The sequence below is a fragment of the Vipera berus genome (assembly GCF_964194415.1).
Source record: "Vipera berus genome assembly, chromosome: 6".
Taxonomy (NCBI): Eukaryota; Metazoa; Chordata; class Lepidosauria; order Squamata; family Viperidae; genus Vipera; species Vipera berus.
In genome coordinates, this window is record NC_138208.1 from 54,704,844 (window position 1) to 54,717,567 (window position 12,724).

Below are 12,724 nucleotides of genomic sequence, written 5' to 3' on the forward strand. Positions count from 1 at the left end.
TTCCGACTCGAATCGTCGCGCAAGTTTGGTTTAAGCGCCCGCCTTTCATCGAGGTCTCTCGCTTGTAAGAAATGCGGGAAAGGAGCACTTCCTGTTTAGCGATTTTCTCTCCAAGAAAAATGGTGCAGGGGGAGCCCCATTACGCCTGGAGTTAATAAATAACATTTCCGCCTCGTTTTGTAAGTATTTTAAAGGAACAGCTTTTTTGTTTTTTTTATTGTGCTGATTATATAATTCCCAAAGGGGAGTTTTCAGAGCAGTCCGATTATTTTCTTAGGCTTTATATAAACCTTCTGCGACTTCATTTCTTTGCAGTTTTTCTTTCTGGGACAATGTTCTGCAGTTTTTACTTTAAAAATGTTATTACTTTAAAGAATTACATTTTGCAAGTAATGGCTTTCAGTTGTAAAGAGACTATTGCTGCATGCAAAATTTTTTAGAGAACGAATAGCGTTGTCTGAAAGCTACTTATATGATCGTCCAAAATAAAATGATATGAGCGTAACTGGTTCTTAAATTGGGTGCTGGATATAGGGTCTAAAAATATAATTAAGAGAAAATGAAACCTGGAATTCTTCTCACTTTGTTAATGGAAGGGTTTGTGGGCAAAATCCCAATATGTTATCCTGGAGTTCATGAAAAAAAGATAAATCATGATTTATTTATTCAATTTGCATGGCCTGCCATCTCATCTGTGTGTCTCAAAAAAAGTTAAAAACAATCCAATAAAAACAAATTAAAAATCAATATAAATACATACATACTTAAAAAGAAAAAATGCTATAAGAAATGTAAATATGTTGAACTTCTTGCCTGATTACCCAGACCATTTAAATAGTCAGATCTGGCTCTCTCTATCTCTCTCTCTCTCTCTCTCTCTTACACACACACACACACTTTACAAATGCATATTGATAAGATTCCAAAGTGACGACTTCAAAGTTGGCCACTTACGTATTTTTTTTTCCTTAGGATGGATGCCAGAGACAAGCAGGTTCTGCGCTCCTTGCGCCTGGAGCTGTGTGCAGAGCTGTTGGTTGAGGGCCTTATCATTCAATATCTCTATCAAGAAGAAATTCTAACAGACAATCATGTGCAAGAAATAAGGGCCCAAGTTACTAATCAACGGAAAACTTTGGTGCTTCTTGACATCCTTCCAACAAGAGGGCCTAAGGCATTTGAAGCGTTTCTAGAATCCTTACAAGAATTTCCATGGGTGAAAGAAAAACTTGAATCAAAGCGCAATGAAGTTATGCTATTGCCTCCTGCAGGTAAGATTTGTTTAAGTAATTAGTAGTTTGAGAATGTAGTTCTTACTATTAATTAAAAAAATTACATTAGAATTAACGTCAGGTTATTTTTTTAAAAAAATGCACAAGTAGTAACAGTGCTGATTTAATATCTGGTATCTTACCTTCCCCCCCCCAAACATGTTCAAGGTCTGCAACAAAAATTGTTCCTGATAAAATGTTCTTGAGATCCAACATTGCCATGTTAGCTGTGCCTATCAATAACTACTTAAAGAAACCATCTCAGTTGTACACTCATGTGGTAGTTGCATGGTCCTAGGGAATATTATGTGTGTTGAGTTAGAGAGATGATAAAGAAATGGTAAGGTTGCCACTTTAATTCAAACATGCACTTTCTTTGGACCATACAATTAGCAAAAAAGCATAACTTATTTAAGGATCTAGTGATAGGTACAGTAATCATAGCCACACCATTTATGAAGCCTCTTTCCTGCTTTGGATGCAGTTTGAACAATTCTAATATGTACTGGTTTGGTCCACAGTAATTATGCATCTTTCAATGATGAATTTGAAAGGAGTTTTATGGTCCTTTATTTACGGTAATTTCTGCCTTGCAAATACTTTAATCTTGAGTGTACATATTTTGAGTGATAAATTCCATAAGCCATGAATCTAGTTTACGTACATGTCTTTCAGCAGAACAGGTCACCCACTTGGAATTTTATTAAGTGGACTGCTATATGGATATTGTCTGTAGAGTTGTGGTGGTCTAAAATGAGTTGGTGAGACTTTGTCTTTGCTGACATTTGTACAAGTCCTTGATGGTGAACGCCTCAAGTAGTGCCAGGTTCACTCAGATCTTCTGAGTGAAAAGTTAGCAAGAGTTATTAGGAGATTCTGGATCAGTAGAGACAGGAATCGGAGGCCTTGAATTAATAATAGCTGTGACTTTAGTCAAAAGGGTACTCAAAACATCATAACTGAGCTCTGTTTGACACCATAGAGACCAGGATACAGTGGGCAACACCACTCAGACACTTTGAGGTCCCCTCTTCCTTTTCATATGTACAACATTGGTTTGATACTCCCTTACAAATTTTTGGCAGTTTAGTCAGTATCATATATACTATTAGTATATCATTTTATAGAAGTTCTCTCTTAAATAATGTTAATTTAACACCAGTTTCTCACATTTTCTCCCATATATTCATGTTGTCAACCAAAGTTTACAGCTTGTAAAATTTTAATACAGTGCTGACTAGATATACTAATTGCATTTTGTTCACTCTTGTGTGGTTTTGCATTATAGTTGGCCATCGATCGTGATAGTTTTTGTAAATGGTTAGGAGATAACAGCATTCTTTGATTTCTTTCTTTGGTGAGCCAGATTCTGCATATCCATTCTCAAATATATTTTCCATGAACTACCTTGTACAGGGATTACATTTAGAAATTCCTTCCTTCTTATTGATTCTCTTGTTCTATGGATGCTGTAGTAGAGCAGCATCCCCCAACCTTTTTTGTACTAGGGACCAGTTTCCAGGAAAACATTTTTGTTTCCACAGACCAGTGGCGGTAGGGATGTGTGGTTTCACACACTAGATTCCATGCATGCACAGATGAAGCTTCACTCGCTTCTGCGGCCCAGTTCCTAACAGGCTGTGGAACAGTAGTGGCCCGGAGTCCAGGGTTTGGGGGGCCCTGCTGTAAGGCAGAAGTTTTTAACTTGGACCATGGAGATTTCAAGGGGTCTGTAATCTTGGATGGGGGAAAATTATATTCATTAAGCTCAAACTAATAGTCTTGTTATTGGTTTAATGGCTTAATAAAAAAACCTCATATTACATTTTTTTATTTTTAGTTATTTATGTTATTTGAGCATAGTTGGTTTCCCTAATTGATCTCCAATAGCTATACAGTCCATGTATTTTGTTTTAGATAAGTTTCTCTGTAGGTTTCAGCAGAGTCTCAAAGCACAAAAAGGTTAAGGAGCTCTATTGTAGAGAATGATTCTTCAAGCTTGAGAGAAGCTATTGCAGGTGCAAGGTATGGTATGGCAGAACTGCAGGGATATTTTCAGGATTTGGAGAGAGTATCAAGAAATACACATGAGATGCTCCATAGATCATAACAGAGTTTACCATTTTAAAAAACACAAAACAATGTGAAACAAGCTAATCTTTAGAGAAGATATTAAGGGTGAGAGACATTTGAGGGCATGCTTTTTTTTGCATAGATTCAGATTCCATAAACAAGTTTTATGTACTTGGCAATGAATTTTTACAGTGTAGGGGAATTCTGGCTTTGTAAGCCATGCTATCTGTGTCTATACACATTGTTCTGCATGTTCTGACCTTGAAATGTGGTTTGTACAATTCTGCTTAGTGCCTGTTTGTTTTTACCGAGACCAGGGTTGTGGCAGGGGGAAGGAAGCCTCGATGTTGTTTCCCCCCTCCCCCTCTGCCACTCGGCGAGTTCGGCTCTGTGAGTGCAGTGGACCTGGTCCTGCTGGCGCTGTGGCTGCGGCTGTGGGGTCTGCTGTTGTTGCTGCTTTCCCTGCCGCTGCGGAGGCTGCTGCTGCCCTTGTTGCTCTGCTTGAATCTTGTTGTTTTGGGTCCGTCGCCATTGTCATCAGGCCGCCTCCCCCTTTTTTAAACTTGTCATCATCACCTGTTACGGCTCTTGCTGCTGCCGCCGTAGACTACTCCACTCTTACCACGATTATGGCTCTGGGACCTGCCACATGTCGACTGAATTTTCCATTGACTCCATCTGCTGGCACCCTTCATTGTCCGATGCTACCGCCTTCCTTTGTATGCCAGTGTACAATTTTAGAGAACTTTACTCGCGGCGAGATTCCCCCCTCTCGTAGGAGCGCCCATCTGTCCTACATAAGAACTTCCTTGATGACGGGTTGTGGGACCCTGAGAGATGGTATGCTTCAAAGAGGAGGCTGAGGGGATTTTTATTAAGTTGTTTATATAAAATTTTAAGGGGACCCGGGAGGGGGGGAGGCCTTGGGGATCCGGAACGAACTTGGGGGAGTTTGACCCGGACAGCAGTCCAGACCATCGGACGGTTGCGGGGGGGGGGGAATAGGGGTTTGGGGGTAGACTCAGCTCCGAGTGCGGAGGGTCTCCCTATCTTGACAGTGATTGGGAGGGGCAGAGAGTGTGGGAGTAGAGGGCTTTATTGTTATCGGGGAACGGTCCACCGCTGTCTTCAAGTGGTTGCCTGTTCCTGCCCTTGTTGCTCTTCTCGCTTCCCCGGGGGCATAGGATTGCAGAACCCTGGGCTCAGGTTGGTTTATTTCAATGCCAGGTCCGTGGTGAACAAGGCTCTCCTCATACATGATCTTGTTGAGGAGGAGAACGCGGACCTGGCTTGCATCACGGAGACCTGGCTGGGCCAAGAGGGAGGTGTCCCCCTCTCGGAGTTATGCCCACCAGGCTTCCGGGTGCTTCACCAGCCATGGACCCAGGGCAGGGGTGGGGGGTGGCAGTTATTATTAGGGAGAGTCTTTGTCCACGAGTGGCCACTGTCCCTCAGATAGGCGGGTGTGAATCTCTCCTTTTAAAGTTGGGTCCTGGCGTTCAGTTGGGCCTATTGATTACGTACCTGTCTCCCAGCTGTGTATCATTGGCCCTAGCCAAGCTCCTCGACGTCTTGCCTGGGTTGGCGATTGAGTTCCCCAAGCTTATAGTTCTGGGGGATTTCAATTTGCCTTCCGTGGGTGAGGCATCTGAGTTGGCTCGGGAGTTCATGGCTTCCATGACGGCCATGGACCTGACTCAAATAATTCAGGACCCGACTCATAATGGAGGTCACACACTCGACCTGGTTTTTATCTCTGGGCAGTGGATTAATGATCTGGGTAGGGGTGATTTAACCATCCATCCCCTGTCATGGTCCGATCATATTCTTCTCTGGCTAGACTTTCAGTACGCCACCCCCCGCCGCTGGGAGGCGGAACTGACCAGGTGGTTCCGCCCCAGGCGCCTGATGGACCCTGAGAGGTTCCGGACAGAGCTTGGGACATTTCCTGCTTCCCTTGCCCACGGCTCTGCCGAGGCCCTAGTGGCAGCCTGGGAGAGGGCGGCTGCTGGGGCCTTGGATCGAGTTGTGCCTTTGCAGCTTCTGAACCCGGCGTGGATCCCGGGTGGCCCCCTGGTTTACCAAGGGACTCAGAGAGATGAAGCGCCGGAAAAGATGCCTAGAGAGTCGTTGGAGGTCCAGCAGATCCGAATCTGACCAAACACAGTTGAGAACTTATCTTAAGTCTTACCTAGTGGCGATGGAAGCGGCAAAGCGTGCTGACTTTTCCGCTCTCATCGCGTCCGCAGATAACCGCCCAGCCTCCCTGTTTAGAGTGACCCGCTCACTGCTTAATCAGCAACCGAGGGATGACCCCTTGCAGGGTAGGGCTGAGGAATTTGTACAGTATCTGCAGGACAAAATTGCTCAGATCCGGTCTGGTTTGGACTCCGACTGGGTGGAATCCGGCGGAGTGGAAGGGGCAGGTCTTGGTTATACCATCTGGGGTGAGTTTGACCCTGTATCTTTGGATGATGTGGACAGGATTATGCGCAGACTGAGTGCTACAACCTGTTTACTGGACCCATATCCCTCCTGGCTAGTTTTGGCTGCCGAGGAGGTGACGGGGCTGGCTCCAGGCAGTTGTCAACGTTTCATTGACAGAGGGTGTCTTCCCCTCTGCCTTAAAAGAGGCGGTGGTAAGGCCCCTCCTCAAGAAGCCTGCCTTGGATCTGGCCTCGTTGAGTAACTATTGTCCTGTCTCCAACCTTCGCTTTGTAGCGAAGGTTGTTGAGAGTGTTGTGGCGCGTCAGCTTCCACAATTCCTGGATGAAGCGCACTATCTGGACCCGTACCAGTCCGGTTTCAGACCCGGTTACAGCACGGAAACGGCATTGGTCGCACTGGTAGATGATCTCTGGCGGGCCCGGGACAGGAGCTGTTCCTCTGTCCTGGTCCTGCTTGACCTCTCAGTGGCTTTTGATACCATCGACCATGGTATCTTGCTGCGACAGCTTGAGGGGTTGGGAGTGGGAGGCACTGTTTTACGGTGGTTCTCCTCCTACCTCTCGGGCCGTTCGCAGTTTGTAATGGCTGGGGGGCAGAGATCCACCCTGAGGCCCCTTTCTTGTGGGGTGCCTCAGGGGACGGTTCTCTCCCCCCTCCTGTTTAACATCTATATCAAGCCGCTGGGTGAGATCAATTGTGGTTTTGGGGTGAGGGATGCGGTGGCTCAGTGGGTTAGGACGCTGAGCTTGTCGATCAGAAGGTCGGCAGTTTCGTGGGTCAAATCCCAAGTGCCGCGTAACAGAGTGAGCGCCTGTTACTCGTCCCAGCTTCTGCCAACCTAGCAGTTCGAAAGCACGTAAAAATGCAAGTAGAAAAATAGGGACCACTACAGTGGGAAGGTAACAGCATTCCGTGTGACTTTGGTGTCTAGTCATGCCAGCCACATGACCACGGAGACGTCCTCGGACAAGCGCTGGCTCTTCGGCTTTGAAACGGAGATGAGCACCGGCCCCTAGAGTCGGAAACGACTAGCACGCATGTGCGGGGAAACCTTTACCTTTACCTTTATCACCAATATGCGGATGATACCCAGTTGTTCATCTCCACCCCAAACCAACCCAGTGATGCCCTTGACGTGATGTCCCGGTACCTGGAGGCGGTACGGGTCTGGATGGGAAGGAACAGGCTCAGGCTCAACCCCTCCAAGACCGAGTGGCTGTGGATACCGGCATCTCATATTGTCCAACATGTTCCATCTGTTTTGATGGCGGGGAGGTATTGTCCCCCTCTGAAAGGGCTCGCAACTTGGGTGTCCTCCTGGATTCACAGCTTAATTTGGAAGAACATTTAACTGCTGTGACCAGGGGGGCCTTTGCACAGGTTCGCCTGGTGCGCCAGTTGCGCCCCTTTTTGGACCGAGATGCCCTATGCATGGTCACCCATGCCCTTGTCACTTCTCGCCTGGATTACTGTAACACTCTCTACATGGGGCTGCCCTCAGAGTTCCGTCGGTTAAGCAATGCCGGCTGGCGACCCCTAGGGGGAGAGCCTTCTCTGTGGGCGCGCCGACCCTCTGGAATGAGTTGCCTCTGGAGCTGCAGATGGCCTCCGACCTTTGGTCCTTTCGCCGTGACCTGAAGACATGGATGTTTCAACAGTCGGGCCTGGACTGACTATGGTTTTAAATTTGGTTTTATGGGGTTAAATTACTATGTATTGAACATATCTACTGTTTAATTCTTTTTTAAATTTTGTATTTTCATGTTCTTTTTTAGTTTTTATTGTTGTGAGCCACCGTGAGTCCTTAGGGAGAAGGGCGGCATATAAATATAATAAATCAAATCAAAACAAAACATAATTCACCTCCTGATGCATTCAACCCTGTTGCTTACAGTGTTCTGGTTGGTTGCAGATATATCCCAGTACAACTTAGTGATCAGTGTAAATCTTTACTATGTTATATTGAATGTACATGTCAATCCACATTAGCTCCATTCTCTCTTGACAGATGGGCCCATTTTTTTCTGAGAATCAAGCTTACATGGTATATTCCTTACGTATCAGTAATTTCAGATAAGTCTCTGCTGAAGCATCTGAAAAGAGACCAAATTTGCTTGTGTTCAATGTAGTGAGGGAAATGAAAGCATGAGCATGTGGGACCTAAAACTGTTCAAAAACCTATAAGGAAAGTTTCCATATTTCCCATTTCCCTCCATTCGTCTGAGCATTGATGATTGATTTATCAAAGGCATAATACTTTCATTCTGTATCCAACTGTGGTGTTAACATGTATCAAATAGACAATACCATTTACCACCTATGTGGTTGCATTCTGTACCAGCTGAAGCTTCTGAATGGCCATCAAGGGCACCCACATGTAGAGTGCATTGCAGTAGTCCAAATGGGAGGTTGCAAGGGTAAGAGTGAGCAGAGCCTTCTGATCCATAAATGGATGCAATTGGTGCACAACCCAGAAGTGTGCAAAGGCTGTCTTCACCACACTTATTTCTTGCTCTACCAGCAGGAGACATAGTCCAAAATGTTTTCCAGATTGTACACCAAATCTGTGTGAGGCAGTGCCACCCTATGCAGTATTAGAGGTGGGAAAACCTTGGTACCAGAAGGCCCAAACACTCAAAGTCACTCAGCCTTGCTTGGGTTGAGCCGAAGTCCCTTGTGCCCCATCCATGCCTCTGCAGTCTACAGGCACTGAGGTAGGGTGTCCACGGTATCACTCAAGCAGCCTGTGGTAGAGATATAAAACTGGATACCATTAGCATATTGATGACACCTCACCCCAAAAGTCAGATGAGTCACATACATCTGTACTGACCCTGGTATTTGCAAACAGTTAGGAAATACTAGCATTCTTTGACTTCGTTCTTTAGTGAGACAATTCTACATTCCCATTCGCAAATGCATTTTTCATGAAAGTTACAAAATTATCCTTCATCTCTTGCTTCTTCTCTACAGTGTAGTGAAGCAAGCTGGGAGAGAGAGCACGTTTCCTGTTGTAAAGAGTTGGCATCTAAGTAAATGAACTGGAAGTAGAGCCACCTACTGTTAGAATAATCTTTGAAGAACAGCTTGTCCATTGTTCATCTATTACCTTACTAATTGTTAGCTGCATAATGGCCTCTTTCATGAGATAGGAGGCCCATGCTTGTGCAGCTTCTGCTTCAGGAAGATCTTGGCAGCTCCTGCACTTCATATAAACACATTTGATTACAGGCATTGCTCTGCATAGATAGTCCTCGAACTACAAGTTACATTGGTACTAAATGAATGGTACCTATGCCCAGTCCCTGAAGTGACAGATGTTGCACACACCCCCATGCTTACTGGATCCGGATTCAGATGTTTGGCAGCCTATTTATACTGATGACTGAAGGGGCACTTCAGCTCCCCCCAGCCTTCTATCTCCCTTCAACTCTGCCCTTTTTGGCCCCTGTACTTTGCTGCCCCTGCTGTCCCACACTGCATTGATCTCAGCTGACCTTTCCTGTCGTCTTGCTTCTGTTGCTGCTGAGGTATGCCAAGCCTGTCCCTTCACAAAACAGCTGAAGATCTGCACAGCAGTTTCTTCCTGAAGATGTGCACAGCAGTTTCATTATGAGACTCCAAGAAGGCCTCACGTGGCCAGCAGCTGCCTTGCAAATGGCAGGTCGCACATGCCTCATCAGCAGTGGGAGCAAGAAGGTGGCAAAGATAAACTTGGGCAGAGGCAGGAGTACAGGGCAGCAGGGGTCTTGGACCACTAGAGGATGGCTGCAGCTTTGAGATTCTTTGCTGGGTCACATTTGGGGCTTCCTGGGGCAGTTTTAGCTTTGCATCCTGTGGTTGGAACTTCCCAGGGCAGCTGAGCTAGGCTGAGGCTTCTAAGAGCAGCTGTGGGGAAATATTTGCATGCAGCCTGCACTGAGCCTTCCAGGAACTCCTCTTCCCCCTTCTCCTTAGGTATCCTATGCTCCTAACTTTACTGCACTTCCCTTCACTCAGAGACTGAAAATCCTACTTAGATTTTGGCTCCCTCTGAGCCAGAGGTCTGGCTGAAAAAAACTCCCTGCCAAGGATTTAGCTTCATGCCTGATTGTGTCTGCTTGCATGGGGTCCTCTTGGTAGGTGACAGCAGCTTGCAATCTTCCATGCCAATTTTCCCATTTACTTTCTGTTGGCAGAGAAAATTGCAAATGGCGATCACATGATTGTGAGGAGCTTGGTAAATGCAAAAAAAAAATGCCAAACACTTGTGTGACTGTGGTGGTGGTGGTGCAATGTTTTTCAAAGGCCAAAAGTGGTCTATAGTTCATAAAGTACCCTTTCTGACGCTGTCATAATTCCAGACCAAACAGTCATAAGTCGAAGACTACTTGAATCAGTAAGGAGATAATTGGAACATGCCCAAAGATGAGAGCTTTTCAATCCAACAAGAGATAACTTAAAGCTATATATTACAGACATTCTTTTGTTCTATTTTATTTAGATTATAACTGTTGAAACATATAAAGAGTACTTACATATTTTCATAACCTGTGACCCCCAAAATCACTTTAATTTTCCATTAAGTTACATTGTCCAAAACTAGGTGGTTAATTAAAGCATCAGTATTTCAACTATATAAGGGACGCGATGGCTCAGTGGGTTAGGACGCTGAGCTTGTCGATCAGAAGGTTGGCAGTTTGGTGGGTCGAATCCTGAGTGCCGCGTAGCAGAGTGAGCGCCTGTTACTCGTCCCAGCTTCTGCCAACCTAGCAGTTCAAAAGCACGTAGAAAAATAGGGACCACTACGGTGGGAAGGTAACAGTGTTCCGTGCACCTTTGGCGTCTAGTCATGCCGGCCACATGACCACGGAGACGTCCTCGGACAAGCGCTGGCTCTTCGGCTTTGAAATGGAGATGAGCACCGGCCCCTAGAGTTGGAAACGACTAGCACACATGTGCGGGGAAAATTTTACCTTTACCTTTACATTTCAACTATGAGATTGGGTAGTTCCCTGCATTGTATACTTGGCTAAACAATAAAAGCAACAGAAAAGAATGTATGATGCTCATAAACATCTTGATTTCAGGTTAACAAATAGGCTTCAGATTCAGAAGACTCCAGTTATCAACAAAAGAAGATTTCTAAGCAATTTCACCTCTGTTTGATCCATCTAGTGGATATATTTACCATGTCACCATAAAAAGCAGTTTCAAACTGTAAACTTGAATGCATTTGGGTCAATATAAAAGGGAGAAAAAATGACATTGCCAGAGGTGTATACTATAGGCCACCCAACCAAACAGAGGAAATAGATGAACTTTTTGCTAGTCAGCTAACTAAGGTATGTAGGAAGCACATCACAATAGTAACGGGGGACAACTACCCTGACATCAACTGAGAGACAAACTCTGCACCAAGTGGAAGATCAAACAGATTCCTGACAAACCTAGCAGACAACTTTGTCACCCAAAAAGTAGAAAAGGGAACTAGGGGATTGGCCATTTTGCATCTAATTCTCGCTAACAGATGAAATGATAGAAGGTGTTGAAGCCACAGGAACCTTGGGAGGAAGTGATCATGCAATATTGGAATTTAACATTATGGAAGCACAAGCAATAGAATACAGTCAAACTAGAGTCTTGGACTTTAAGAGAGCTAATTTCAATAAACGTAGAGAGAGCTTGGGAAGGATTCCATGGATGAGAATCCTCAAGGGGAAAACAACTCAAGAAGCTTGGGAAATTTTGAAAAGTGAGATAATAAAAGCCCAGTCTAGCACAATACCAACAAAGAGGAAAAATAACAGCTCTCAAAAGAAACCAGCATGGCTGCATAAAGAACTCTCTGATAAATTGAAAGATAAAAAGGGCAAGTATAGAAAGTGGAAAGAGGGGCACATAACTAAATCAGAAAATCAGCAAGTAGCCCGAGCCTGCAAAGAAGAAGTGAGGAAAGCTAAGGCTCAAAATGAACTAACGCTTGCAACCAAAGTCAAAAATAACAAAAAAAGCTTCTTTCAACATGTAAAAAACAAGAAAAAAGTGAAGGAAATGATTGGTCCATTAGTGGGTGAAAGTGGCAAGAAGGTGACAAGCAACAGAGAGAAAGCAGAACTCTTTAACTCGTTTTTTGCATCTGTCTTTAAACAAAGGGAAGAAACAGACCAACCTATCAAAAATAGTGCCATAAAAACAATAAAAACACAAGTTAAGATAGGCAAGAAAATGGTAAGTGAGTACCTGCCCAGCCTAGACGAGTTCAAATCACCAGGTCCAGATGGATTACACCCCAATGTTCTCAAGGAACTGGTGGCTGTGATCTCAGAACCACTGAACTATATTTTTCAAAGATCCTGGAGCACTGGTGAACTACCAGAGGACTGGAAAAGAGCTGATGTAGTTCTCATCAAAAAAGGGGAAAAAATGGATCCAGGAAATTACAAACCTATCAGCCTGACCTCAATACCTGGGAAGATTCTGGAAAAGATAAACAACGAATCAGTGAGCATCTAGAGGCAAACAAAATCATTATTAAAAGCCAACATGGGTTTGTCAAAAAAACATCATGCCAGACAAATCTTATTGCATTCTTTGACCAACTGACAAAATTAGTGGACCAGAGGAATGCTGTGGATATAATTTACATGGACTTCAGTAAGGCATTTGATAAAGTAGATCGCAAACTACTACTTGATAAGATAGGAAAATGTGGGTTAGACAGCATCACCACCAGATGGATTCGTAGCTGGCTGACTGGCTATAGTCAGCGTGTTGTCCTCAATGGAACCGCATCTACATGGAGGGAAGTGTGTAGTGGTGCACCAGGGCTCTCTTCTGGGCCCAGTGCTCTTCAACATCTTCATCAATGATTTGGATGAAGGGATAGATGGGGAACTCATTAATTTTGCAGACAACGCCAAGCTGGCAGGAATAGCCAACACTCCAGAAGA

The 12,724-nt window shown here is 44.7% G+C and overlaps 1 protein-coding gene across 4 annotated transcripts in view; it reads left to right on the top strand.

Annotated features, from left to right (window-relative positions):
* Window positions 1–12,724, top strand: part of CRADD (CARD and death domain containing adaptor protein) — a 58,682-nt gene continuing 45,958 nt past the window's right edge. For all 4 annotated transcript variants that reach the window (XM_081330737.1, XM_081330736.1, XM_081330735.1 and 1 more), the window contains exons 1-2: window positions 1–179; window positions 973–1,271. In XM_081330737.1, coding sequence (XP_081186863.1) covers window positions 974–1,271 — 298 coding nt within the window. In that variant the 5' untranslated portion in view covers window positions 1–179; window position 973. The remainder of the gene's footprint in view (window positions 180–972; window positions 1,272–12,724) is intronic.